This window comes from Elephantulus edwardii, unplaced genomic scaffold, assembly GCF_000299155.1.
Source record: "Elephantulus edwardii isolate Elephantulus edwardi_28Jun2011 unplaced genomic scaffold, EleEdw1.0 scaffold00058, whole genome shotgun sequence".
Classification (NCBI taxonomy): domain Eukaryota; kingdom Metazoa; phylum Chordata; class Mammalia; order Macroscelidea; family Macroscelididae; genus Elephantulus; species Elephantulus edwardii.
In genome coordinates, this window is record NW_006399808.1 from 7,406,221 (window position 1) to 7,429,589 (window position 23,369).

Here is a 23,369-nt window from a genome sequence, read left to right on the forward strand (position 1 = left end):
AGACCTGTATCTATGGTGAAAAATGTTAGCACTACATTTGCAATAATGTAGTGTGACCTCATTAGCACTTTGCCATCTTTATGTACTGCCATTTTATTCTCTTCTTGTTTCAGGCAATCCTGGTGTTTTTATTAAAGATGATGATCCAGAAGGCAAAATTATCTGTCAATAAAGGAGATCACTTTCCAGAGCTACATTTTCTAAACAGACATGGAAAAGAATTCCAAAAACAAGTATTGCTCATTTAATAGGGACTTCCCGCTGAAGACAACAAGGAATTTAAAAAACTGTCCCTTTACAAGAGTCCTACCAGGAGTCAATAAAAATCTTTCAACTTGCAAAATGCTGAAGTTCATTTGCTTAATTTAAGTTTATTAAGCAAATACTCAACAGGTGTAGAAAAACAGCTTGCCTTCAATCAAAGTATTAACTGTGCCCAAACAGGAGAAGCAGAGGACATGTAAAGACTCCCCCCCCCCAACAATGTAAGGACTCCTGATTGTTCATTTTTGCTTTTTTACAATGACAGCCTTGCTTTGAACAGGGCAATTTACTTTGTCAACATTAAGCCAAAAAGCAAGGCTTCCAGGACCATCCTAGGGGGAGAAAGCAAAGTTATTAATTTTCAACAATTACTGTATGTTTAATCATGAACTTATCACAAGGATACTGTTCTCATCCAATTAGCCTTTTCATTATCGCTGGTTTTGAAAATGGCCAACAATATTCATTAGGTACTGTACCATTAACATTGCATTCAAAAAAAGAAAACATGGGGAACCAAATCCTTGCTCTCCTACTCTGCTGATAAGCTCTGGTATTGGCCAGAGTGTGGTAGTACAAAAAGAGTCTTGTTGTTATATAAAAGGCAATAAACACATCAATGGAATAATGTTCATGGGCAGCCAAAATGAAGAAGATTCCAAAGAGGTTGAGAACCCAGGATAAAGTGTGCAAGAAATTCCAGCTTCTTGGTGTATCTGGGAAAAAGACAGAACAGAAAGATCATTTTTAAACCACATTCCTTCTAATGCCTCTCAGTCACGTTTCTTATGTCAACCTGTCTCACCCATTCCCTGGCAGGATTTGACATCGCTCCCACAGGCTCTTTGCAGCCTGCCGTCAAATATACTTTGTAGCAACTAAAGTGATACTTACATTCAGTGACAAAGAAATTCAGCATAGTTAGGACAACTGTGTGGCCACTGAACATGTAGTCTCCACATGTGTGTACGCCAGTCAGGGTCATACCAAAGCCACTCCAAATGGCAAAGGCTCGGTGTAATTTCTCCCACACACTGCCGTACACCTATAAAGAAAGCTATGAATTAGTGTTGCAGATGCTTAGGGAGGTAGAGGCACCCACTCCCACTGAAATTAAAAAGATAAACAACCTCAAAGATTCTAAGAAAAGAACCAAATTTCCATTCTAATTCCAGAGAAAACTAAAACGTGAATTGTGAAAATTGCTTATCCTTGGCTATGTTTTGGTAATTGAAGGAAAACACTGGCATGCAAACTCATCTACTAAGAGTCTCTTTATAAATGAAAACCTTCCCAAGTTTTAATTTATTATTATTACCACTTTTTCTTTTCCAGGTCTTAGGATTCTATATGACAGTAGTAGCTGCTTGGCTGTTCTTGCCAGTAAGAAAAAGGTTGAGGGCAAAAGGCTACTAATCAATATCCACTCTCTTCTCTGATAACAGAATCTTAATAATCTTATTTTATTTAAGGTAGCAATGAACTCATGTAACATGACCAGAAATGACCAAAAGAAACGTCTCTCCACCAGATGCTCTGCTGGAGAAGGAGGGGCGATCTCCTGCTGTACCAGTCAGATCTGATTTGATGGTACATGCACAAAAAATAAAATAAAACTTAAAAAAAAATGATGTCTCATTAGAAACCTAAGCTGTTGATTATACTCTGTACAATTTTCCTTTTATGCCCCTGTAGAGGGCAGGCAAGGGAGAGCAACGTAATACTGGAAAAAGGAAAGAGAAGCTGATGAGAAATGCACTCTTCTTTGATTTTTAATGAGAATAGAGCTAGAAATACTAAAAAACCCAAACCCGATCCAAATCCCAAACAAAACAACAACAAAAACTACCAAAACCCCCCTCAAGCAGTAAAGAAAAAAAGACCACCAGGAACATGTCTCAGCCAAGGATGAGAAAGAGTACTTGCCACAGAAAGCACCTTTTGCTCAGTTAGTCAAGCTTTCCTATCCTTCCCACTGTAAATGTTCCAAGTATTGTTTAGAAAATAGCCACACAGAAACACTACACAGCAGAATTAAAAACATGTTTTAAGGGTCTAAGGTATAGAAATGTGCTTTGTTTCTCTCCTAAAGGTAAGTCTACTGCTAAATGTCACAAATAGACATGTTCCTTCCTGGCTTTGTCCCCAACACCTTGACATCTGGGAATACAATCCAGGCAATTAATTTATTATGATGAAAATGCCTTGTGGAATTCATTGTAAGGGATTTGATTGCTAATTACTAGCACTTTAAATTTCTATTTTTAACTATTACTCCACATAATACAGGTCAGTAAGTAGGTTATATTATGATTCAAAGCACTAAGAGTATTTAGGGCATTTCCAAATATAAATGTCCAAATATAGCTAGTAATAAAAAAGGTATGAGAGACAGAAAAAGGTCTTTTCATTCGTAGAGATGGTTATCTATTTTTGTAGCACATGTCATAGCCCTACATACATCTATCCTTCTCTTTAGTGGCTGTCCCATAATTCAATCCCCCAGTTATAGGAAATCCTTCTTTTAGTCTAATAAGTCTACATTTTTCTTCAATTAAATCTTTTCCATCAATTAATATTATTTTGGGGAAGCCATCATCTATCAACTTCATACTATAGAAGCATATTAAAAAATAAACTATAACAAGATCATAAAGTGATTAGGTATAATTTTTCACTGTTCAGAACAGCAGTGATTCAAAAGATTGGTAAGTAGTGTTGGCAAGGTATTACGGCAACTGACAAGTATATGTCACTGGTATTAAAACCCACACTTTTCTATAACTCTATCTTCTGTTTAAAAATCATCTACATAAACTATGTGTAAGCACACTTAAAAGTAGCTTAAAAATGGGGAGAGAAGTGCAGCAATGAATGAATGGAAATCCAAAATCTCTGTAAATGTTTATTAAAACTATTTAAAAAAAAAAAGAAAAGGGAAAAAAAAAAGCTTAGAAAAAGAAAAATCACCAAAACCAAACACCAAATCGTTTATGTGGCTATACCTGAAACTGTTAACAGTATTACTTACAGGATGGGGTGGAAAAAGGAAGAGCCACATGCTTTACTTATTCATTGCTATACTTCTAGATAATCATTTTCCCCCAAAATGTGCTTTATTTAAAATGTGTGCTTTGGTGAAAGTTGCCTGCGGCTCTACTGGTGTCATTATGTAACCTTATCTCCCTCTCATTGTTATGAGTTAGGACATAGCCAATGGTTTCTGAGGCTGTAAATCTCCTCAGACAAAACTTTCTCCAGAGGGGCCACTAGTGGATTTGAATGCCAAAGAGCGTGGCCCTTGGGTCAGCAGCCAAACTTCCCACAGACACATCACCAAATATTTTCCATTTCTGGGTTAAGGGGAACCCAAACAAACCAATTTTTACTTTATATTTCCTAAGTGTCATATTAACTCTTGCTTCTCTCTTTACTGGTTGGTTGAAGCACTCCTAAAACCTCGAGAAAGTTTAGTCCTTCTGTAACACCAGGGGTTTACCTGTGATTCTTGATTTCCTTTTGCTTTATCTTCCTTTGTAAACATCTCAGCTATTTTTATTGCATTACAAGAACACTTAATTTTATTTTACACTTTACAAACAACTTAAAAAATTACAAAAATATGTCTTTGGTTTACTCAGAAAAGATAAGTCTACAGTGTATCAGAACAACACTACAAAGTATAAAATAAGAAAAAACACATACACAAAAACAACCAAGCATCAGTGTGCCCATCCCAGTAAAAAATAATGTTTGCGATACTGGTAATGTATTTTTAAACGGGAGAGGGTCAACTGCAACATTAAAAATAAGCAACCAAAAAAAAAACCAGACTGTTAAGGATCATAAAGGGACCAAGAGTCATGTTATATGTGATGCTAAAGACAAAGAGGCAAAGAAAAGGGAAAATAATAATTAAAACTTTTTAAAATTTTGGTGGCCTACAGGGTAAAACTGAGCTCTGGTGGCCTAGTAGCAAGAAGCTGCACTGGAATTCCAAAGGCATGCTGTTCCAGGCCATTAGCTGCTCCTTGGAAGAAAGATGAGCAATCTCCTGGGCAATTAACTGCCTCTGAAAACCCACTGGAGTGTCAGCTGTAGGTTGTTTCTGACTACGGTACACAACAACAAAAACAGAGTAAAACTGATAACAATGGGGAGGTACTATAGGAGGTAGAGTCTGGCCCAAGATTGTGATGAAATTATCTGTAGAGGCTTATTATTAATATTGCATACATGGAAAAGCACATTTTAGTATTAAAAACAAAATCTTAATCCTATTCCATATATGGTTTCACCAAACCAACAAGAATAAGTAGAAAGATAAAAAGGTAGCAGGCTACCTTCCCAGTACACTGCAGGTGCTGCCCTGGCACGGAGAGGGAGGTCACAAACATGGTAAAGCAGCGAAGCAAGAACACAGTGCCCATCAGACTACAGAGCCTTCGCAGAAGTATTGACCTGTGAACAGAGCAACCAAAGGGGCAAAAATCAGAAGAAAAACCAAAACCCCTCCAAATAGCAAGTGTTTTCTTAAAGGTAGAACCAGCAGATGACTCTGGAGGAGGGCAGAATATTGGATATCCAAAGCATCACTACCTTTGGGACTTTGTGCAATCACAAAAAAGTTTCTGTATCTGCACCATCTAACGTAGTATCTACTAGTTATACATGGTTTATGAGTATATGAAATATGGTCAGTAGGACCAAGCAAATCAATCTTACATTTTATTCCCTTTCAATGAATTTACGCAGTCACATGTTGCCTGAACCTGCCATGTTGAACAGTGCAGACTTAGATTCAAAGAGCACTGATAAAAAATATAGTTAAGAGAAAGTTAACGAATTACGGCTGAACTAAGAGTAGTACCTAGTCTGGCTCTCAGCTTAGTGTTCATCTGATCCTCATAAATTACTTATATTTGACTCATTTCGGAGGGATAAAGCTAAACACTTGTGATTCTAAGGCTATCCTCCCTCCATTAATTACAGCACTGTAAACTAATTACTAAAAGCTATCTGATACAAATGCCAACTTCTTCACTTAAGGTATAAAATAACTTTTATAAGAGCTTTAGTTCGCTTGGCTCCATAGTTAACAGTCTTGGCAACAGCAGCCAGGAAATTAAAAGGCGCATTGCCATGGGAAAGTCTGCTGTTAGGGACCTCTCCAAAGTACTGAAGAGCAATGGTGTCTCTCTGGAGACTAAGGTGCATCTGATACAGGCCATGGTCTTCCCAATCACATGTTATGCATCAGAGAGTTGGACAATGACCAAGGAGGATAGAAGGAGAATTGCCTTTGAGCTGTGGTGCTGGAGAAGAGTATTGAGAATACCATGGACTGCTAGGAAAACAGATTTGTCCTGGAAAGGGTTAAACTGGGTGGCTCCTTGGAGGCAAGGATTCTGAGGCTCCATCCAACATATTTTGGACATGCTGTGAGGAGAGACCGGTCCTTGGAGAGGGACATCATGCTTGGGAGGGTGGAGGGACAGCGCAGGAGAGGAAGGCCCTCTATGAGGTGGATTGATTCAGTGACTGGGATAATTGGGATGGGAGTGTCAGAGACAGTGCGACTGGCACAGGACAGAGCGGAGTTTAGGGCTGTTGTACACAGGGTCGCTATGAGTCGCAGGCGACTCGACGGCACATAACAACAACAACAACAATAACAACAACAACAGATTAAAAAAATTTTTTTTGAACACCTTAATCAGGCTAATAATGAACTACACTGTGATGCTACTATTTAAGCATCTTATATCTCTAAAATAGGTAAGATTCTTCTTTTTGGAAGATACAATTTATTAATTCCTTTTTTACATATTCTAGAAGACATTCAAATGAAGATAAATAGATTCTAACTGGTTGATAAATTGTTCTGGTGGTTGAGGTCTTTCATTCACTTTTTTTTGTGATAAGAAAATCCAAAACTATTAAAGTTGAATTTCTCATCATACATTCATAAAACAGGAAAGATTCTTGATATAGGAGCAACACATTAGGTTTTTTGTTTTTTTTTTTTTTTCAGTTTAAACCCGACCCTGGAGAATAATTTATTTTTGTAGAAGTTTAAGGTTTTGGTACTTTCTGGACACTTTGATTTTAGTCCTGAATTCCTTTGACTGGATCTTGTTTCCAAATCTAGTATCTTTGCCTGAACACACAGTATCAAAGCTGGATACAGAGGCTGAATAAAAAGGTGGAATACCCGTTGAGTCGTCTTCACTGATAGTTGTTTAAAGATTAAATTCTATTTCTGGATGTGAATGGTAGCTCCATCAGTGTGTTTGTGTTGAATAATTCATTGTATTGATACTTCTGATGTGCCTCTATGTGTATATATGTTTGTGTGCTTGTGGGTATGTGTTCTACTTTGATAGAAATGTTCTATATATGAAAGTCCAGCAAGAAAATAAAACCAGTGTCTGTTATTATATTAATCGGTGCAATAACACACTAGGCTTTTAAAAATATTCATTCTTTCTTGTCTCAAAAGGCTAGACATATCTCAAATATCAATGAGCATACTTAAGATGGAGCCAGGAATTTTAGCAAAGTCCCAAAGTGATTCTAACAAAGCTGTACAGAAATGAAACCAAGCTGCTGTTAACCTTTTGATTCTAATTCATAGCAACCTTTAATACAGGATCCTACAGAGTAGAATCCTCATGGGATTTCCACGACTAAATCTTATGGAAGCCAGTTGCCACTTTCTTCCATGGAGCTTCTGAGTGAATGTAAACCACCAATGTTTCAGGCAGCAGCTGAGAGTTTTAACCACTGCATTATCAGGAGTCCTAAGTGGTACACAAACAAAATAAAAATCTTAACTGTGGTGTTTGACTTCTCATAGCAACCCTATAAGACCAGGTAGAACTGCCTTGTAGTGCTGTCAAGGCTGTAAATCTTTGTGGAAGCAGACTGCTATTGAAGGTACAACCATGGGGAAGGTCGAACTGCTGACCTTCTGGTTAGTAGGTAAGCATTTAACTAGTACTGACGAAGGCTCCTTAGGTGGGATATACACCATATCTTTTTTTTTTTAATTAATTTTAATGGAAGTTTAGAGAGACTTAGGGTTTGCAGTCATTCACTGTTGCACTTTTCTCCCTACCGACCCCTTCCCTGTGTACCGTAATTCTTTTTTTAGCTTGTTGACATTTACTGCGAGACTGGAGAAGGGGGACATTTGATCAGTGAGAGCTTCCAGGTGACAGTGAAAAGATAGGCCCCCCAAGTGCACTGTATTTTTTAAAAACCTTTTGCCCCTGTATGTTTTAGGTGAGTTAGTTCCCACTTAATTTTTCTACAAATTGTTTCATGATGTTGGTTACAATTTTCATAATGTGTCAGTATTCTCACGCTCTTCACTGTTTTTTTCCCACTGATCTATTTTACCTTATCTTCTTTGCCATCTCATCTTTGCATCTGGGTAAATGGTGACTGACTGGTTTAATATAGTTGACTGCTTACGGGGACAATCACTACTCACTGTGTGATTGTTGGTTTTCTAAAAATAAACCCGTCAATAATTTGGTTGTAAGGTGACCTCTAGGAGGGGCTTCACTTTCCAGTTCTTAGGGCAACAGTCTTAAGAGAGTCTTTCATTCTCAACTGGTCCGGTAAGGCCGGCCTTTTTAAAGAGATTTTAATTTTGTTCTTCATTTTTCTATCAATTTATTTGAGATGATTTACTGCAGCTGGGGTATCATTTTGTTCTAGCTATAGACCACAATTTAAGAAACATTAAACTTCAGCACCTACATTTAACTGGCTACTGCTATGTTGTAGTAAACACCAAATTTTCTTTAAAAATGAACTCTTTCCTGTTGTTAAGAGTGAATAAACTCAGATTCATGGAGTCTTGTGAGGCAAGGTTACATCAGAAAGTAGCAGTGATATATATTTTTTTTAAACCACCTATAGCTTTCAAGCAATCTAGTGTTTAAAAATATTGCTCTGAAATAAAAGAGGATGCGGTTTCAACATGGCCTAAAAGTGAGACAAGAATAGTAATCATCAACCTTAATTTTCACCTTCCAAGCACTGAAACAACTGCTATTTAGGAACCAAACCATCACTGTGGTTTTATCTCAAGCACTCCCTGGAGAAAACTCAAGAATGGGCCATTATTCCTCTGCACTGATCTAAACGCAATGGATAATAAAGACAACAGTTACAATATCCACTGACTTTACAGTTACTAGGTTTTCCCCTCACTATGCTTTATTATTGCCTCATTCTTCCCACTAAAGTAGAGAAGAAGCCTCCTTTAACATTTTCATATTAACTTAAAATTTTCTTTTAAGAAAAGCTGCTTTTTCTGTTTCTAATGAAAAAACAGAAAAATTCACCCTAATTGGTGACTTCTTTATCACTTGAAGTAAACTATACTGAGTAAATATGCAAGATATTATGCAAAATAATCTACTCTTGAATGGGCCCCTCCAAGCAAAGAATACCTTCCACCCACATAGCTGACCAAAGACGATCTTTGGGTTTTCTGCACTACAATGACATTTCTTGCTTGTTTTAAGATAAGGCTATATTATCAAGACTACTATATTCAATGCTGATCAACCTCATTTCTTATCTGCTCCTGCAAAATACATTCAGAATATTGCCAAAAATATAGGTATTATCTCAGAAATCCTAAACATTTTCTTTTGTCAGTAAGTACAATGTTACAGTGGTCAGAGAAGAAAATTACGGTTTTGAAACTACAGAGAAAAAGATACGGCTTGATAACTTATATGGAGTAAGGGATGTACCTGTGCTTGTGGAGGAGTAGTACCAGAAGCCAAATATAGCACAGAATCATGCCACATACTTCTGTCATAGCAAAGGCCCATGGGATCCTGGGAACACTGGAACAGAGAAAGAAAAAGTTTCGAACTGAAGAATATATGCATTCAAGTGAATTTATTCCTTTGAAAATACTCACCCCATAACAATCTTAAAATTGTTTTATAAACTTTTGCCTTTCAGGAGGTCTTTTAAGAACTTGGAGGGAAAAAAGGTTTCACAGTATACATCCAGTTTTGGATCCATTTGTTGTGATTCGCAGATAGGTATGAGATTGCCTGTGACAGTAATGGGGAAATGGCTCACTTCTTGTTGATATGCTCATCTCAGAATTCCATCAGGGCTTTACTTCAATTCACCTTTTTCAAGTTTATTTTGTTTTGCTTTGTTGTTAGGTTCCATCAATTAGACCATGATTCATAGAGCACAGCAGCTCTGAACTCTAAAGTCCTATCCTGCACCAGCCTTGTGATCTGCAGCATGCTCAAGACCACTGCTGTAGTTAGAGTGTCAAGCCATGTGCTGAAAGATCATCCTCTCTCTCACTTACCTTACACCTTTCCCAGCATCATGTCTTTTCCAAGGTCTGGCCCTTCCTGACAACATGCCCAAAGGATGAGATGACAACATGCCCAAAGCATGAGATGTGAAGTTTCACCATCATTTCCTCTAAAGAGCACTCTAGCTGCGTTTGTTTTAGAGGCATAAATACAGATTTAATCTCCTTTCTCTCTGACCTCTGAATTGTATCCCTGTTTTCCTCTACCATGTCCATTAGTCCTTCTTTCTTCACTAAATTTACAAAGTCTGTGGTTCACCATTAGATTAAAATGCATGTTACTTTTCTAGGGAAATGAGAGATAGTAAGAGAGAAAGAAGAACAAAGAAAAAAAAATTTAAATAGGCCAAATAGGTCTTTAGTAGCCGGTAGGCTTACTAGTTGCTTTATTTTAATTCTTTGTATAGTTCTACAACAACATTTATACAATGACAATATGTTCGTTTTGTTGTTATGTGACGTTGAATAGCTTGCGACTCATAGCTACCCTATGTACAACAGCCCTAAACCCTGCTCTATCCTGTGCCAATTGCACTGCTTCTGACACACCCATCCCGATTACCCCAGTCACTGAATCAATCCACCTCACAGAGGGTCTTCCCCTCCTGCGCTGTCCCTCTACCCTCCCAAACATGATGTCCCTCTCCAAGGACCTGTCCCTCCTTACAATATGTCCAAAGTATGTCAAACGAAGCCCCAGAATCCTTGCCTCCAAGGAGCAGCCTGGCTCAACCCTCTCCGGGATGAATCTGTTTTCTTGGCAGTCCATGATACATTCAATACTCTTCTCCAGCACCATAGCTCAAAGGCATCAATTCTCCTTCTATCCTCCCTAGTCACTGTCCAACTCTCTGATGCATAACAAGTGATTGCAAAGACCATGGCCTGTATCAAATGCACCTTAGTCTCCAGAGACACACCGCTGCTCTTCAGTACTTTAGAGAGGTCCCTAACAGCAGACTTTCCCATTGCAATAAGTTTTTTTTTAATTTCCTGGCTGCTTATGCCAAGAGTGTTGACCGCAGAGCCAAGCAAACTAAAGCTGTGAACAATCTCAATCTCGTCTCCATCCATCCTGATGCTGCCAATTGGTCCAGTGGTGAAAATCTTTGTCTTCTTGACATTGAGCCTCAGCCCATACTGAAGGCTGCAGTCCTTGACCCTCTGCAGCAAGTGCATGAGGTCCTCCTCGGTTTCAGCAAGTAGGGTTGTGTCATCTGCATAATGCAGACTGTTAATAAGATCTTCTACCAATCCTGATGCCACACTTCTCCTCATAGAGCCCAGCCTCTCGGATAATCTGGTCTGCATACAGGTTGAAAAGGTATGGAGATAGGACACATCCCTGGCATACACCCTCCCCAATTTTGAACCATGTAGTGTTACCCTGCTCTGTTCTGACTACTGCCTTTTGGTCCAAGTATAGGTTTTGCATTAGCATGATATAATTAGGAAAAATTATTTTTTAGAGAAAACATGACATCTGAAAGAAATATTTTCGAATCTACTCAAAACTTTACTCAAAGTAACCAAACAAAGGTAATCATCTTCATTCAGGCTTCATCTCTTATCAATTATCACAGAAAAACTCAAGTATTTCTTACCAGGATAAGGTAAATAAAACAATTAATCAAAAAAGAAATTTCAGATAAAAGAAATTACTAAATGATTGCTTAAAATTTTAAAAGTTAACATTTTAAAAAACAATTACACATACACATATCTTTGTTTGAAAAATTAGCAGAGCTTTTGTTAAAAATTTTATTACCATTTTTACTAACTGGTCTTCTTTGTAGGTATATGAATATTATCCTATCTCTGACAGCACTCTTCGTCAGGATACATTGTGAAATGTTTTTTTTCTGATATTATTTTAACTTTTAAAAATTTTTTAAAAGTTTACAGAACACTTGGATTTCCATTCATTCACTGTTGCACTTTTTCCTCCAGTTCACCTTTCTGTTTAAAATACTTCTTTCATTGTTGTACAATTTCCTCCTGCGCCTCCCCTCCAATTCCACTTTGCTATGCACCTTTTATTCTGGACTGTTATCAAGCAAATTAACACCTAATCACGTATTTCTTTTAGACAGTTCTTTCCCTCATCTACCTAAATGAAGTGTTTATTATTTATCCTTTTTTCTTAGTTTCCTCCCAACCCCCATGTCAGTTCTGTTTTATAACAGTGGCATTATGCAGTATTTGTCCTTTTGTGACTGAGACATTTCACTCAGCGTAATGTCTTCCAGGGTCACCCATTTTGCAAATTTCATGAGTTCCTTGTTTTTCAGTGCTATGTAGTATTCCTTTGTGTGAATATATCACAGCTTCTCTATCCATATATTTGTTGACGGGCACTTGGGTTGCTTCCATCTCTTTGCTATTATGAACAACACAGTAATAAGTATGGGTATACAGGTATCTGTTTGGGTGGCAGTTCTGATTTCTTTAGGGTATATACCCAATAAGTACAACTGCTGGGCCAAATGATATTTCTTGGTTTTGTTTGTTTGTTTTCACCAGACAATCACAAGTAGAACTTTCATTGCTCCAACACCTTACATATAAAAAGCACAATCTATTGTACAATTATTCCAGTTTCTCAACTCATGCACTATACAGACGACGTTCCCTTGCATGATGGTTGCCTTCCAGGGGCAACAACTGCACTTGTCTGAGGCCCCTTTGCAGATGCAGCCACGAGCACACTTGGCACAGCCTGGGGGACAGCAGGCACAGCAGCTTTTCTGACACACCTTACAGTGACAAGTTGTGCATTTACAGTTATCCCCACAGATGTTGATTCCTCCAGACATGCAGGTGCAGTCGCTGGGGTTCATGGTCCATGCAGTTCTAGTTTCGAAGTTGTCTCAGCAGGGAAGGTAGGCTCTCAAATACTATTTATTTCCAACTTTTTGAGAAAAAGCCATACTGCCTTCCAGAGTGGTTGCACCATTTTGCCACTCCCACCCACAGTTACAATTTTTCCACAACCTCACCAGCATTTGTTGTTGTTTGCTGCTCTGTTGACCTTTGCTATTGTTACTGGGGTGAGATGATAGCTCATATTTGTTTTGATTTGCATCTCTCTTAGAGCTAGGGAATTTGAACATTTATTCATGTGTTTGTTCGCCATCTGAATTTCTTCTTTGGTGAAGTAAAAATGTTCTTTTGGACAGTAAATGTGACACTTGTTATGTGCTGTTAAGTCACCTGTGACTCATAAAGACCCCTTTGTACAACAGCTCTGAAGCCTGCCCTATCCTCAGCCTGTCTCACTGACTCCAACACACCTACAGTCATTACCCCAGTTACTGTTTCAATCTATCTCATCTAGAGTCTTCCTTTCCTGTATTGTCCCTCCACTCTCTCAAACATTACGTCCTCCTCTAAGGATTGGTCCCTCCTGGCCACACACGCAAAGTATGTGAAATGAAGCTTCTAAATCCTAACCTCCAAGAAACTTGGTTTCATCCTCTCCAAGACACTTATTTGTTTTCTTGGCGGTCCATGATACGTTCAAGACTCTTCTCCAGCACCACAACTTAAATGCATCAATTCTTCTGTCATCCTGAGTCACTGTCCAGCTCTCTAATACACAGCAGGTTAACTGTGAAGACCATGGCCTTGATTAGGTGCACCTTCATCTCTATGCTGACATAACTGCTTCTCAGTACTCTGGAAAGCAGCAGATTTTCCCCAGTGCAATTAGTCATTTGATTTCCTGACTGCTGGTGCCAAGAGTGTTGATTATGGAGCTGTAATTGATAACAACCTCAATCTCTTCTCCACCTATCACGGTGCTGTCAACTGGCCCATTGGTGACAATCTTTGTCTTCTTGATGTTGAGCCTCCATCCATATTGAAGTCCTTGACTTTCTGCAGCAAAGTGCATCAGGTCCTCTTCTGTTTCAACAAGCAAGGCTGTATTATCTGAATAATGTAAGTTGCTGATAAGTCTTCCTCTAATCTTGATACCACAATCCTCCTCATAAAGATGATGGAAAGAGTGACTCTGTTGAGTCACTGTACCAAGAAGAATTGATTGCCACAGAAAAATTTCATGAAACATATAATCAAGAGGCAATGGTGATGAAGTGCAGACTGCTGTAAAGGACTTGGCAAAAATAAAGCCCCAGGAATTGATTCATTATCAGTCAACATATTTCAACAAACACATGCTGCCCTGGATGTGCTCACCAGGTTGTGCCAAGAAATCTAGAGGACAACCGGAAGAGATCCATATTTATTCAAAAAAAAGGTGACCCAACAGTCTGTGGAAACTATCAAACAATATTACCAATATCACACGCAAGCAAAATCCTGAAGATTATAAAAAAATTACTAGAACAGAACAAAATTACTAGAACTAGAACAAAAATTACATTGGTTGTGTCATTAGAGACATTATTGCCAATGTCAGCTGGATCGTGGCAGAAAGCAGAGAGTACCAGGGAATGCCACAACAAATTGTGACTGACTGTGAGAAGAATGGGAATCCCAGAATACTTGATTGTGGTCATGCAAAACCTATACTCAGACCAGGAAGCAGTCCTCAAAACGGAGCAAGGAAACACTGCATGGTTCAAAATCAGGGAGGGAGTGGGTCAGGGATGCATCCTATCTCCACACCTTTTCAATGTACATGCAGAATGTGACATTACTCCGCCTTATTTTTTTTTTTTTGGTCATTCCCAGCACAGTTCAGAAGACTATCCAAACGAAAATGGCTAATATCAGACCACTTCAGCTCACTAATGTCTAGAATGTTAATCTTTATGAATTTTATTTTTTATATTCTCCCATTTTTTTAAATTCCTATTTTATATATAATACATTCTGATTATTAACGGATATTTGCAGCTGTTTCCTTCTCATTTTGAGCCATGCCATTTGAAATCACTTGTTATGCATCAGAGAGCTGGACAATGACCAAGGAGGATAGAAGGAGAATTGATGTTTTTGAGCTTTGGTGTTGGAGAAGTGTTGAGGATACCATGGACTGCTAAAAAAACAAACAGATTCATGCTGGAGAGGGTTAAACCGGGCTGCTCCTTGGAGGCAAGGATTCTGAGGCTTTGCCTGACATACTTTGGTCATGCTGTAAGGAGAGATCGGTCTTTGGAGAGGGACATCATGCTTGGGAGGGTGGAGGGACAGTACAGGAGGGGAAGGCCCTCTGGGAGATGGACTGATTCGGTAACTGGGGCAATCGGGATGACTGTGTCAGAGGCAATGAGATTGGCACAGGACAGAGCAGAGTTTAGAGCTGTTGTACATAGGGTCGCTATGAGTCGCAAACGACTTGACGGCACATAACAACAACAACTACAACATATCATTAAATGAAGATCACAAGAGATGAAGATCCCAAAAGCTTCATTTTACCTATGTAATTAAGACTGACTTGGTATCATGCTTGGAAAGGCAGAAAGTCAGTGAAAGAGAGGAAGACCCTCAACAAATGGACTTAAGTGTGTTAGAGACACAGAGGATGGCAGAGAGTAGGGCACAGTTCAGATCTGTTATTCACAGGGCTATGAGTCACAGGCAACTAGACAGGACCTAACAACAATTTTGAGGAGACAGATCTTCTGTCATCATATTTGAGTGTCATCTGACCAGAGGGATTCATCTCCTGGCACTGTATCAATTTAGGTAATGCCAAACAAGAGGAAAATGAAGATTTTTATCAACTTCTGCAGTTTTAAATTGATCAAATGTGTAATCAAGATGCATTTATAATTACTAGTGGTTGGGGTGTATTGAAAGGAACTGGGGTGTATTGAAAGACATAGAAGAATTTCATGAAACAACATACGAGCAAGAGCCTATGGTGATGAAAGAAGTAGTTCAGGCTGCTTTGAAGGAAATAAAAAATAAGGCCCCAGGACTAGATGGTATACCAACTGACATATTTCAGTTAACAGATGCTGCCCTGGACATGCTCACCAAGTTGTGCCAAGAAATCTGGAGAACAACCACTTGGCTAACTGACTGGAAGAGATCTGTATTTGTTCCCATCCCAAAGAAGGGTGACCCAACAGAGTATGGAAACTACAGAACAATATCATTGATTTCAAGCAAGATTCTACTCAAGATTATCCAAAAACGACTGGAACAGCACAACAGCAGAGAACTGTCAGAAGTCCAGGCTGGGTTTAGAAGGGGTCGTGGTACTAAGGATATTGTAGCTAATGTTAGATGGATCTTAGCTGAAAGCAGGGAATACCAGAGGAATGTCTATCTGTGTTTCATTGATTATGCAAAGGCTTTTGACTGTGTGGATCATAACAAACTGTGTGTGATTCTGAGAAGAATGGGAATCCCAGAACACTTGATCATGCTAATGTGAAACCCATACTTGGACCAAGAGGCAGCTGACAGAACAGAGCAAGGAAACACTGCATGGTTCAAAATTGGGAAGGGCATATGCCAGGGGTGTGTCCTGTCTCCATACCTTTTCAACCTGTATGCAGAACAGATTATCCAGGAGGCTGGGCTCTATGAGAAATGTGGGGTCAGGACTGGTGGAAGATATCAACAATCTTCGTTATGCAGATGACACAACCCTGCTTACTGAAACTGAGGAGGACCTCAAGTGCTTGCTGCAGAGGGTCAAGGAGTGCAGCCTTCAATACGGATGGACTGAGGCTCAATGTCAAGAAGACAAGGATTCTCACCACTGGACCAATTGGCAGCATCAGGAAGAGATTGAGATTGTTCATAGCTTTAGTTTGCTTGGCTCCACAGTCAACACTCTCGGCACCAGTAGCCAGGAAATTCAAAGACGTATTGCCATGGGAAAGTCTGCTGTTAGGGACCTTTCCAAAGTTCTGAAGAACAATCGTGTCTCTCTAGAGACTAAGGTGTGTTTGATACAGGCCATGGTCTTTGCAATCACTTGTTATGCGTCAGAGAGTTGGACAATGACTAGGGAGGATAGAAGGAGAATTGATGCCTTTGAGCTGTGGTGCTGGAGAAGAGTATTGAGAGTACCATGGACTGCTAGGGAAACAGATTCATCCTGAAGAGGGTTAAATTGGGTGGCTCCTTGGAGGCAAGGATTCTGAGGCTTCGTCTAACACAGTTTGGACATGTTGTAAGGAGGGACCAGTCCTTGGAGAGGGACATCATGCTTGGGAGGGTGGAGGGACAATGCAGGAGGGGAAGGCCCTCTATAAGGTGGATTGATTCAGTGACTGGGATAATTGGGATGGGTGTATCGGAGACAGTGCGACTGGCACAAGACAGAGCAGAGTTTAGGGCTGTTGTACATAGGGTCGCTATGAGTCACAACCGACTCGACAGCACGTAACAACAACAACAACAAAAACTTATTGTATGCCATAATCAGAATTCACTCATAGCTGACCTTCTCTTGGGTTTTGAGAGATAAAAATCAACGAGAAGAGCTTGCCCATCTTTCTGTTGCAGAACAGCTAGTGGATCTGAACTGCCTGACTTCAGGTTGGTATCACAACTTCTTATACACCTGAGTCCCAGAGATCCCTTAAATAAAGATGATTGTTTTTGTTGTCTGCTGTTAAGTCAGAACTGACTTACAGCTGACCCTCCAGCAGGTTTTCAGGAGCACTACATCACATGAGAGGAGACTGTCCATTCTTCTACTACAAAGTAGCTAGTGGATTTGAACCACATGCCTTTGGTATTGCAGTGCAGCTTCTTACCATGAGGTCAGAGATTTCCCTAAAGGAAGATTAATAGCTGGAAAATATGGCTTTAACAGTACAAATGGCTCTAAGAGACTGATGAAAGAAATATGCAAGATCTACTTAGTAGAAGTCTATTTCTTTTTAAGAAGTATATTTAAAAAACCATATAAATGGTTACTATACATGTGACTCCCACCAGACAGAATACACAGGGATCAAACTGATCACATCTGTGGAGATACCAGAATCTCAGTATCATCAGTCAGGAGGAGAGGCAAGAGGCCAACTGTGAACAACTTAAATGCAAGATCAAATGGAAGCCAAAGTAAATTGAAACAAGTTGTCAAGAGCCAAGGCACAGCACTGAGTACACCCCACCTGAATTTAGAGATGACTTCAAAAACAGACTTGATATAATGAATACTTATAACCAAAGTCCAGATAAATTGAGGGCTAATATAAAATATGAAGCAGGCAGAAAGTCAACTGGAAAACCAATGATCTTTATAAACTTTTGCTCGAATAATAATTTAAAAAGGAAAAGGTTATTTAAAAGACAGGAAAGAAAGAAAATATCAAAATGGATGCCAAAAAGACTTCGAAACTTGCTCCTGATAAAGCAGTTAAAATATGAAGAGCTGAACAGAAGATCTCAAAGGGGGGCTTGAGAGAACAAGTAAAAAATTGTAATAAAATGTGCAGAGATCTAGCATTAGAAAACCAAAAGGTAAGAATATACTTTTCATTTCTCAAGCTAAAAAAGCTGAAGGAATCCAAGCCTAAAATTGCATTATCAAAGGGGTCTATGGGAAATATCGAACAGAGCAGGATGTATCAATAGTAGATGTAGCTTTTTTATCTTCTGGGCATCACCATGGCGGTTGGAAAGAACAAGTGCCTTATAAAAGGTTGCAAAAAAGGAGCCAAGAAGAAAGTGGTTGATCCATTTTCTAAGAAAGAATGGTATGATATAAAGGCACCTGCTATGTTCAATATAAGAAATACTGGGAAGACATTAGTCACAAGGACTCAAGGAACCAAAATTGCATCTGTTAAGACTCAAGGGTCGTGTTTTTGAAGTGAGCCTTGCTGATTTGCAAAATGATGAGGCTGCATTCAGAAAATTCAAGCCAATTACTGAGGATGCTGAAGGCAAAAACTGCCTCAGCAACTTCCATGGCATGGATCTTACTCGTGACAAAATGTGCTCCATGGACAAAAAATGGCAATCCATGACTGAAACTCATGTTGATGTCGAGACTACTGACGGTTATTTACTCCATCTGTTTTATGTTGGTTTAAAAAAAAAAGCAACAATGAGATTTGGAAGACATCTTATGCTCAGCACCAACAGGTCTGCCAAATCCGGAAGAAAATTATGGAAATCATGACCCGAGAGACAAATTACTTTTTTTTTTTTAATGAGACAAATGACTTTAAAGAGGTGGTCAATAAATTGATTCCAGACTGTATTGGGAAAGACATAGAAAAGGCTTGCCAGTCTATTTATCCTCCCCATGATTTGTTTGTTGTTATGTGCCGTCGAGTCGTTTGCGACTCATAGCGACCCTATGTACAACAGCCCCTAAACCGTGCTCTATCCTGTGCCAATCTCATTGCCTCTGACACACCCATCCCGAGTGCCCCAGTCACTGAATCAATCCACCTCATAGAGGGTCTTCCCCTCCTGTGCTATCCCTCCAATCTACCCAGCATGGTGTCCCTCTCTAAAGACCTGTTTCTCCTTACAACATGTCCAAAGTATGTCAGACGAAGCCCCAGAATCCTTGCCTCCAAGGAGCAGCCTGGTTTAATCCTCTCCAGGATGAATCTGTTTGTTTTCTTGGCAGTCCACAGCACATTCAATACTCTTCTCCAGCACCACAGCTCAAAGGCGTCAATTCTCCTTCTATCCTCCCTAGTCATTGTCCAACTCTCTGATGCATAACAAGTGATTGCAAAAACCATGGCCTGTATCAGGCGTACCTTAGTCTCCAGAGAGACATTGTTGCTCTTGAGTATTTTGGAGATGTATTTGTTAGAAAAGTAAAACTGCTGAAGCAGCCTAAGCTTGAATTGGGAAACTCATGGAGCTTCATGGTGAAGGTAGTAGCTCTGGAAGAGTTACTGGAGCTCAAGCTGATGGCTATGAGCCACCAGTTCAAGAGTCTGTTCAGACTTTTAATAATGACAAATAAAAATTATTATTTGGGGGGGAAGTAGATATAAAGAGTAATTACAGTAGCAAAATAATTTCTTTTGAAATGGTAAAATAAAGATGATAAAAATCCCACATTTAATTATGTACCAAAAAAACCTGGGTGATGTTCAATCATTTCAGGAGGTGCCATATGATCAGGTTTTCACCACAGATGCAAGGAACAAAGTTACTCTCATTTTCTGCTGCCTGATGGTGGCTGCCTAGATTTTGTTGGGGAGGGGTAGGTGAAGAATTTTTTAGCCAAAAATACAAGACTCCAAGTGTTGATGGCATTCCAATTGACATATTTCAACAAACAGATGCTGCCCTGGATGTGCTCACTAAGTTGTGCCAAGAAATCTGGAGGACAGCAAGCTGGCCAACTGACTGGAAGAGATCCACATTTGTTCCCATTCTAAAGAAAGGTGACCCAGCAGAGTGCCAAAATTATTGAACAATATCATTAATATCACATGCAAGCAAGATCCTGCTGAAAATGATCCAAAAACATCTGTAGGCTGGATTTAGAAGAAGTTGTGGTACTAGGGATATTACAGCTAATGTTAGATGGATCTTGGCTGAAAGCAGAGAATACCAGAGGAATGTCTATCTGTGCTTCAGTGACTATGCAAAGGCTTTTGACTGTGTGGATCACAACAAGCTATGGCTGACTCTGAGAAGAACGGAAATTCCAGAACATTTGATTGTGCTTATGCAAAACCTATACTTGGACCAAAAGGCAGAACAGACAGAGCAAGGAGACACTACATGGTTCAAAATTTGGAAGGGGGTTTGCCAGGGATGTATTCTATCGCCAGATCTTTTCAATCTGTATGCAGAGCATATCATCCAGGACACTGGGCTGTACGATGAGGAATGTGGCATTAGGATCGGTGGAAGATTCATCAACAACCTGCGTTATGCAGATGACACAACCCTGCTTGCTCAAACTGAGAGGAGGACCTGAAATACTTGCCACAGAAGGCCAAGGACTGCATCCTTCCATATGATTGAAGCTCAATAAGAAGCTCAACATCAAGAAAATAAAGATTCTCACCACTGGATCAATTGGTAGCATCAGTATAGATGGTGAAGAGATTGAGATTTTAAAACAGTTTTAGTTAGCTTGGCTCCACAGTCAATACTCTTGGTACCAGCAGTCAGGAAATCAAGAGACAAACTGCATTGGGAAAGTCAGCTGTCAGGGACCACTCCAGAGCAATGATGTCAGGCAGGAGACTAAGATATGCCTGATCTGGGCTATAGCTTTTGTAATTGCATGCTATGCATCAGAGAGCTGGACAGTGACTAGTGTTGATATAAAAGAATTATGCCTTTGATGAGCTGTGGTGTTAGAGAAAAGTGTTGAATATACCACAGACTGCTAGAACAACAGGTTTGTCCCGGAGAGGGTGAAACCAGGCTGCTCCTTGGAGTCAAGAATTCTGCAGCTCTGTCTGACACACTTTGGACATCTTGCAAAGAGGGACCAGTCCTTAGAAAGGGATGTCATGCTTGGGAGGGTGGAGTAACAGTGCAAGAGAGGAAGATCCTAGACGAGATGGATTGATTCAGTGACTGTGGTAATGGGAACAATGTCAGCGACAGACTGGTACAGGATAGAGCAGGATATAGGGCTGTTGTACATTGAGTTGCTATGAGTTGCAAGTAACTCAACAGTACATAACAACAACATGGTACTGTAGGAAGATGTTCAAGTTATACAGAAGGCATTGGTAAAAAAAAACTAAGACTGGAAATTGAAAAAAAAAATACTAGTTGAGATGTTTCAATAAATGAATATGATGTTAGAGGCATTAACCTGACTATGCCAAGAAATCTGGAAGACAGCTCTAGTACTTGGTCAACTGACTATGATTCATCTTTGACAGTGAGGTATTAATGAAAAAAAAAAAATACTGTGAGCACAGGCTTAGCATGCCAAATTATAGGTGTCAATTTAAAGGGTCAAACAAAAATTCAGTTGACTAGTTGGTATTCTCTCTTTTGAATTATATACAGTCCTCTATTCTTAAGCAGGTTTTCCAAAAGGAAGGCTATTCTCCTTTAGTTCTACGATAGTTTTGACTCATCTGGTCAAATGAAACCATGCTTGTTTCCTGTACCATCCTCAAAATAGCTGCTGTACTTGAGCACACTGTAACAGCCACTGTGTCAAGATGTCTGATTGAAGGTCTGTCTCTCTTTTGTTGATTATTTACTTTACCAAGGATGATGTCCTCCAGAGATTACCTCCACCTGATAATATAACCAAAGTGTATGAGACTAAGTCTCATAAGCCTCACTTCTAATGAGTAACCTATCTAGCTGTACTTGTAAGACAGATCTGTTTGCTCTCTTGGCAGTATAGTCAACATTCTTTACTCACAATTCCAAGGAATTAGGCTTTACAGTCTTCCTTATTCACTGTCTGATTTTCCCATGCATATGTGGTGCTGTTAGGTGCCATCAAGTTGAGTATGACTCATAGTGACCCTATGAACAACAGACTTGAGTCCTGTCCTATCCTGGGCCATCTTCATCTGCCCCGACACACTTGAGCCCACTACTGCAGTCACTGCGTCAACCCATCTTGTTGGGAGTGGTCTTCTCTTTTGCTGAGCCTTCACCAAAAGGAGCACTCTGGCTACTTATTCTCCTTATGCAGGTGCTAGAACCTTGCCTGTTGAAAGTGATGAGGACCTCAAACACTTGTTCTAGAAGATAAAGGACTTCAGCCTTCAATATGGATTATATCTCAACATCAAGAAAACAGAGGCCCTTAGTTCTGGGGCAACAGGCAGCATCATGATAAGTGAAGAAAGAACTGAAACTGTCAGTGATTTCATCTTACTTGCAATCAACAAACACCCTTGGTACCAGCAATCAGGAAATCAGGAGACATATTGCTTTGGGCAAGCCTGCTATCAGGAACCTCTCCAAAATACTGAAGAACAGTAACAGTTTGAAGACCAAGATGTTCTTGAATCAGGCCATGGTCTTTTCAGTCGCTTGCTATGCATCTAAGAGCTGGACAATGAATAAAAATGACAAAAGAATAATTACTGCATAAGGCAGGTTGTTGATGAGCCATCCTCCAATGTGATGTGATAAATGAGATGCTTAAGAGAACAGCCCCCCCCAAAAAAAGAAAAAAAATCCATCTACTTATGAGTACATTTTTTAAAAATGTGGTATACCCACAAAAAATATTTGGTAGTAAAAAAGAATAAGTATTGATGCATGCTATAATGTGAATGAACCTTGAAAACATTATGCTGTCTCATAAGGACAAATACAGCATAAGACGATTACTATAAAAATAGAAGGATAACTAGTAAAACATGTATTGGGGGAAAAAACCCAAAAAAACATGTATGGGGACCCAAGGGGAGAAGGGATAGAAGCAGAGAAGTAGGGATGGATAGGGGCGAAATCACGGGACTGTACAATATGAGGATGGTGGGAAGAGGTAAGGGAAATGGGAAGATCTGGTAGGGACCTGAAAAGACAGGGTAATGATGGGCATAGTACAAAGGTGATTAATTTCACAAAACACAACGCATGGGAATTACTGTATGAAAGACAATGTGAATGAACAATAGTGAGAAATACAACGTATATATGAACTTTGTAAGCAAGTCAACATAAAGTAAAAATTAGAAAAAAGCCAAAAGCCTTATGCTAAGTGAAGAAGACACACTCAAAAGGCCATATGTTACATAATTCTATTCATATGAAATGCCAGAATAAATAAGTTGACAGAAAAAACAGATTAGTGTTTGCCAGGGGTTGAAGGGAGAGGGAACTGAACGACTTGTTAAAGGGCATTTTGAGGTGATAAAAATGTCCTGGGATA

The 23,369-nt window shown here is 39.4% G+C and overlaps 2 protein-coding genes across 2 annotated transcripts in view; both read right to left on the minus strand.

Annotated features, from left to right (window-relative positions):
- Positions 1-675: 675 nt before the first annotated feature.
- The window catches only part of SAMD8 (sterile alpha motif domain containing 8), a 31,431-nt gene continuing 8,737 nt past the window's right edge, over positions 676-23,369 (minus strand). Inside the window, exons 2-5 of the mRNA XM_006887503.1 lie at positions 9,042-9,137; positions 4,608-4,725; positions 1,159-1,309; positions 676-980 (exon numbers count right to left, since the gene is read on the minus strand). Coding sequence (XP_006887565.1) covers positions 676-980; positions 1,159-1,309; positions 4,608-4,725; positions 9,042-9,137 — 670 coding nt within the window. The remainder of the gene's footprint in view (positions 981-1,158; positions 1,310-4,607; positions 4,726-9,041; positions 9,138-23,369) is intronic.
- LOC102874028 (metallothionein-4-like) lies at positions 12,193-12,474 on the minus strand. Its single transcript, XM_006887556.1, has one exon. It carries the CDS (start codon positions 12,472-12,474, stop codon positions 12,193-12,195), a length of 282 nt encoding a protein of 93 aa, XP_006887618.1.